This window comes from Chaetodon auriga, chromosome 10 (genome assembly GCF_051107435.1).
Source record: "Chaetodon auriga isolate fChaAug3 chromosome 10, fChaAug3.hap1, whole genome shotgun sequence".
In the NCBI taxonomy this organism is placed as follows: Eukaryota; Metazoa; Chordata; class Actinopteri; order Chaetodontiformes; family Chaetodontidae; genus Chaetodon; species Chaetodon auriga.
In genome coordinates, this window is record NC_135083.1 from 1,069,001 (window position 1) to 1,075,000 (window position 6,000).

Genomic DNA, 6,000 nt, shown 5'->3' on the forward strand with positions numbered 1-6,000 from the left:
ACACACACACACACACACACGCTTTGTTTGTTTGCTTTCCTCTGCAGGTCTGTAATAAACGAGAGAAGCGTCTTTCTGACCCCATCTTGGAGAAATACATCATCAACGTGGTCTTTGACACCATCAACGCCTTCTTCAGCTCGCCCTTCTCTGAAAACAGCACGTCTCTGCAGGTCAGGACCATGATGCTCTCTGGTCGAACTGCTGCGCTCAGAGAACATGTGACAGAATGTTAAACCTCATCTTATCTTACCTTATCTTGTTAGCAAAGGTCCAAGGCTGTGGTGGAGTTACATGCTCTCCGGTCCAAACATATTATTCCAGTATTTCTGAACACCTGTTGCATCTCTGTGATGTTTGAGACGCGTTTTTGTTCCACGTGACCGCAAACCTCCAGGTGTGTTTTACCTGCGCGACGTCGTTAACCTGCTCAGACTTTGCTGATCTGGTCATTTCTCCTTGATATGTCTTCTTCTACCATGAGTAAGTCGGCTTCGTGGTTCGGTGGTTTCTCTCTTTTTTGTCTGTTTTACTTGTGTTTATTGTTGATGTGCGATCGGGCGTTTTATTTTGAAAATGTACCGGATTCTCTGCTCCGTTCCTGTGTGCGACTTCCTGTCGGCCTCGATCTGCTCTGTTTTGATTGACGTGCCATCTGTCAGAAGTGAAGTTCAGTGAGGAAGAGGCCTGACAGCAGCCGCAGCTGGACCTCCACAGGCGGGCAGCTCCACCTGGTGGACACTCTTCAGAACACAGCGAGGTTCTGCTGAGCTGCTGCTCTCCGAGCTCTGTAATAACAGGAAGAGACACACGGTGTCCGTAACGATGCAGTGGAGTGACAGCAGGTAGATCACCTGTTGGACCTGTACTTACCTGTGAACACCTGTGCTCCTCTCAGACTCATCACACCATCGTCACTCAGCTGCTTCAGTCGTCCGTCAGACTGCTGGACTGTCCCTGGCTGCAGCAGCAGCACCGAGGACAGGTGGAGACCTGCATCAAGACCCTGGCTATGACAGGTCAGACGCACACACACACACACACACACACACGCACACACACATTTGGCCTCTGACGGAGCTCGCCGACAGATTCCTCTCTGTGTTTTCGGACTTCTTTCTACAGCGAAGAGTCGCTCCATCTCTCTTCCTCTGGACCTGGAGGCTCAGATCAGCTCCATGCTGTCCACCTCCGCCCTCAACTCTCTGTCCCGCACCAACCCAAACTACAAGTCCTCCTCCCGCTCCTCCAGACCCATCGCTCCCAGCAACCCCTGGGACTACAAGAACATCATCGAGAAGCTGCAGGTACACGACGATCCACCACGAATACTGTTTGAAGAGTACATGAGACCACAGTCAGAGTATCAACTGAAAGGGAGAAGAATGATTGAATATGCATCAATATCATGATTTCATTTATTTTATTTATTTTACCTGCCTGAGATCCAGAGTGTTGATGACGAGCAGACACACACACGACATGATGAAGATTAAGACAAAACATGCCAGAAATCAAAATTAGACCAAAGAAATCCAGTCCAGAGCCTTACACATAAATACTGTGTGTGTGTGTGTGTGTGTGTGTGTGTGTGTGTGTGTGTGTGTGTGTTTGTGTGTGTGTGCGGTCCTCAGGACATCATCAACACTCTGGAGGAGCGTCTGAAGCCGCTGGTGAACGCTGAGCTCTCGGTCTTGGTGGACGTCCTCCATCAGCCCGAGCTGCTGTTTCTGGAAGGAACGGAGGCCCGACAGCGCTGCGAGTCCGGAGGGTTCATCTCCAAGTGGGTTCAGGTTCCACGAGTCCACCGTCTACTCACACACTGACAGAGGCATGATGGGAATAACGGTGTGTGTGTGTGTGTGTGTGTGTGTGTGTGTGTGTGTGTGTGTGTGCAGGCTGATCCAGCACACGAAGGCCTTGATGTCTGCAGAGGAGAAGCTGTGCATCAAAGTCCTGAGAACTCTGCAGGAGATGCTGATCAGGACTCTGGACTTCGATGAAAAGGTCAGTTCAACAACTCATTAATGAACAAATTGAACAATTAACAATCAATGAACAATTAACTGACCAATGAAAACGTCACAGAGGCAGAAGAGTCACTTTGAAAACACGCAGCTCAACACTGTTTGAGCAGGGACGCACTGACCGAACACGTCCTGGTTTCTGCTGTTCTGGTCTTTATCCGGTGCTCAGATCGGTGGTCCTGGCTCTGTGGACTCTGTCCTTCATGTGTGTTCACACTGACTCAGACTCACTTTGAAATAAAAGAGTTGAATCTATGACCAGCATTCATCTGATTGGGTTTGTTGGGAACCCTCCCAGCATGCACTGGGGCCACAGATTCATTAAGAAGTCTCATTTTCTGTGTTTCCTTGTTTTCCTGGAGGCATCCATCTTGGTTTTCAGACTGGAACACAGTCCCAGATCTGAACTCTGAGCTAAATGGAACGCAGCAGAAGCTCCTCAGCAGAGTCTGTTGTCAGCTCAGGTTCAGTTCAGGTTCAGCTTCAGCTCAGGTTCAGTTCAGGTTCAGATCAGGTCCTGCTCAGGTTCAGTTCAGGTTCAGCTCAGGTTCAGATCAGGTTCAGTTCAGTTTCAGATCAGGTTCAGTTCAGGTTCGGCTCAGGTTCAGATCAGGTTCAGTTCAGGTTCAGATCAGGTTCAGTTCAGGTTCAGTTCAGTTTCAGATCAGGTTCAGCTCAGGTTCAGTTCAGTTTCAGATCAGGTTCAGCTCAGGTTCAGCTCAGGTTCAGTTCAGGTTCAGTTCAGTTTCAGCTCAGGTTCAGCTCAGGTTCAGTTCAGGTTCAGTTCAGGTTCAGTTCAGGTTCAGCTCATGTTCAGTTCAGGTTCAGATCAGGTTCAGTTCAGGTTCAGTTCAGTTTCAGATCAGGTTCAGCTCAGGTTCAGTTCAGTTTCAGATCAGGTTCAGCTCAGGTTCAGCTCAGGTTCAGTTCAGGTTCAGTTCAGGTTCAGCTCATGTTCAGTTCAGTTTCAGTTCAGGTTCAGCTCAGGTTCAGCTCAGGTTCAGCTCAGGTTCAGTTCAGGTTCAGCTCAGGTTCAGTTCAGGTTCAGTTCAGGTTCAGCTCATGTTCAGTTCAGGTTCAGTTCAGGTTCAGCTCAGGTTCAGATCAGGTTCAGTTCAGGTTCAGCTCAGGTTCAGATCAGGTTCAGTTCAGGTTCAGTTCATGTTCAGCTCAGGTTCAGTTCAGGTTCAGTTCAGTTTCAGCTCAGGTTCAGTTCAGGTTCAGCTCAGGTTCAGTTCAGGTTCAGCTCAGGTTCAGTTCAGGTTCAGCTCAGGTTCAGCTCAGGTTCAGTTCAGGTTCAGCTCAGGTTCAGCTCAGGTCCTGCTGATGCCGCCTCGTGTCGTTTCAGGGGATTTCACTGCGGAAGGTTTTGCTGCAGAACTACTTGTTTCCAAACAAGAAGAACAACCCGAAGAACGACCTGGCTGAACTGGGAGCTGCAGGTACGCTGCTTCACGCTCCACAGCCGATTAAAAGTTTCTCAACCAACACATTAATGTTACAGCTCAGCTCAAATGAACAAACGAGAGGATTTAAATAACAAGACAGAACATGACCAACGACTTTGTGAAGCATATGAAGCTGTAAGAGTTTGCAGACGACTGCAAACTGTTCTAAAGTCTACAACAACAACGACAACAACAACAACAACAACAACAACAACAACAACGACAACAACGACAACGAAAGAGTTCCTCTGCGTCTGTTCAGTCGAGCCTGTGAGACCAAACACTTCCTGTGTCAGTTTCAAATTAAAAGAGCAGCATTTCAGTGAACAGGGCTTTTATTGTGTAACATTTGCAGGAGCGTGTGACTGATGTTCCCATATGGTGCATCATATGTAACTGCTGCCGTCTAGTGATGTAACATACGGCAGTTGTGTATGTTATGACAAAGTACAGTTTGACTGAGGCAGTAACACAATAACTTGAATAATCCAGAAGAGCAAAATGTTGAAAAAAGTATGATTATATTTTTATTTGTTCGATTAAAGTGATGGAAATGTTGATTGTGTTTCGTTGGCACGCTCACACCTTGACAGCCACCAGGAGTTTACCCACCTGTGTTTTCCACCCGGCTTCTATTAGAGACACGCTTTTATTTTATCAGCTTCATCTGAGGAAATACAGAATAACCAATCAGAGATGACCCCAGTCAATCTACTAATCTGACTAATTTGTCTTTTTAATACTGTCATAATTGTGTGTGTGTGTGTGTGTGTGTGTGTGTGTGTGTGTTTGTGTGTGTGTGTCAGGCGCGGAGCAGGAGCGGGATTGGGCGGCGGTGGCGGCGGTTCAGTGTCGCCTGGACAGAGAAGGAGGAACCAAGCTGTTCACTGATCTGGTGATGAGCACCAAGAACGACAAGATCTTCCAGGAGAGCATCCAGCTGGCCATCTGTCTGCTGGAGGGAGGAAACACTGAGATACAGGTACACACACGCGCACGCACGCACACACACACACACACACACACACACACACACACACACAGGAACACACACACACACACGCGCGCGCGCGCACACACACACACACACACACACACACACACACACACACACAGGAACACACACACACAGGAACACGTGAGGCTCACCGGTGTGTTTTTAATGAAGCTCCATGGCTCAGAGGAAGAACATCTATCAGCCGAAATGCAGTACTTGTACTTAGGGAGGAAGCGCTGCGTGGTTCTGACAGCTGATCCGACAGGTGACGTTTGGTGGCGCAGGTAAAAGTACAAACACAGGATCCAGGAAGTGACACAAAACGGAGCAGACAAGTGAAAACCAAAGCGGTCCGTCTTCAGGTGAAACAGCCTCTACAGACAAACAAAGACCCAGTCAGACCTCATCCCTGACTGACTGAGTCTGGAAAGGTCACGATCCACCTCGATGACACCACTGACGCCTCCTCTGAGAGATCTGTGAGTAAAAGTCGTGTCGTTCTCCTGCAGAACTCTTTCTACAAACTGATGATGGGCGACAACAAGTCGGAGAAGTTCTTCAAGGTTCTTCATGACCGGATGAAAGAAGCTCAGACGGACATTAAAGCCACGGTGTCTGTTAATGTCGGAGAGATGACGCACAAGGCCAACGAGAAGGAGCTGGAGAACGGTGAGATGAAGAACCTCTTTCCATCGTCTCCTTGTGTGTCTGATTGTTGGTTTATTGTCTGACGCCAGTTGGACGCCACGTCCCCACTGATAGAAAAATGCTGTTTTCTGGTCTGTGCTGCAAATGTTCTCTGTGGACATTCGTCTCTGAGTCGAGCTTCCACTCGTCTGTGGAGTGAGTCTGGTTTGGTTTTCAGCCTGGCCGTCGGCTCAGGTTAGCTTCTGTCAGCTGAGACGTTTCACGTTCCTCTCTGGGTTCTCAGAGCTTCACAGAGATCAGCGTCATCAGACCTCTGACTGAGGACATAAATACGTGCCTTGTTTCCCTCTCTGTGAAGGTGGCTCTTCAGCATTAGTGCTTCCTGGTACAGGAGGTCACCCGCTGCTGGTCCAGGGCCAGTCCATCGCCCCTGCCACGGGCGCCCCCGCCCTGCCGGCTCAGCCAGCGGCGGAGCAGAGGGAGGTGGAGACGGAGATGGGACCGGCTGTCATCATCATGAAGCCCATCCTGAGGTTCCTGCAGCTGCTCTGTGAGAACCACAACCAGGACCTCCAGGTTAGACTCTGATCACTAACCAATGACGAAGCAGCATCCACAGGTGACAGGTGACAGGTGACTGACTGAAACTGACTCAGGATCTGCAGCTCTGAGTCACACTTGACATGTTCAGAAGATCTCAGTCATGTCTGTGTGTTCAGTGTGGAGCTGGACTCAGGGGTTAGCGTAGCTTAGCATAAAGACTGGAACCTGTAGTTCCTGTTTGTGATTGGTTCAGCTGGCTCGTACATGAGTTTTGTCCATAAATCTGTTAACATGACTGACAGAGACAGCGAGTGAGACGCTGCACAGGTCAACAGTG

The 6,000-nt window shown here is 49.0% G+C and overlaps 1 protein-coding gene across 2 annotated transcripts in view; it reads left to right on the plus strand.

Moving 5' to 3' along the window:
* itpr3 (inositol 1,4,5-trisphosphate receptor, type 3) overlaps nt 1-6,000 on the plus strand; it is a 50,039-nt gene that overhangs the window by 35,064 nt on the left and 8,975 nt on the right. For both annotated transcript variants that reach the window (XM_076740771.1, XM_076740772.1), the window contains 9 exons: nt 48-173; nt 899-1,019; nt 1,126-1,307; nt 1,635-1,783; nt 1,899-2,007; nt 3,376-3,469; nt 4,282-4,457; nt 4,982-5,141; nt 5,479-5,696. In XM_076740771.1, coding sequence (XP_076596886.1) covers nt 48-173; nt 899-1,019; nt 1,126-1,307; nt 1,635-1,783; nt 1,899-2,007; nt 3,376-3,469; nt 4,282-4,457; nt 4,982-5,141; nt 5,479-5,696 — 1,335 coding nt within the window. The remainder of the gene's footprint in view (nt 1-47; nt 174-898; nt 1,020-1,125; nt 1,308-1,634; nt 1,784-1,898; nt 2,008-3,375; nt 3,470-4,281; nt 4,458-4,981; nt 5,142-5,478; nt 5,697-6,000) is intronic.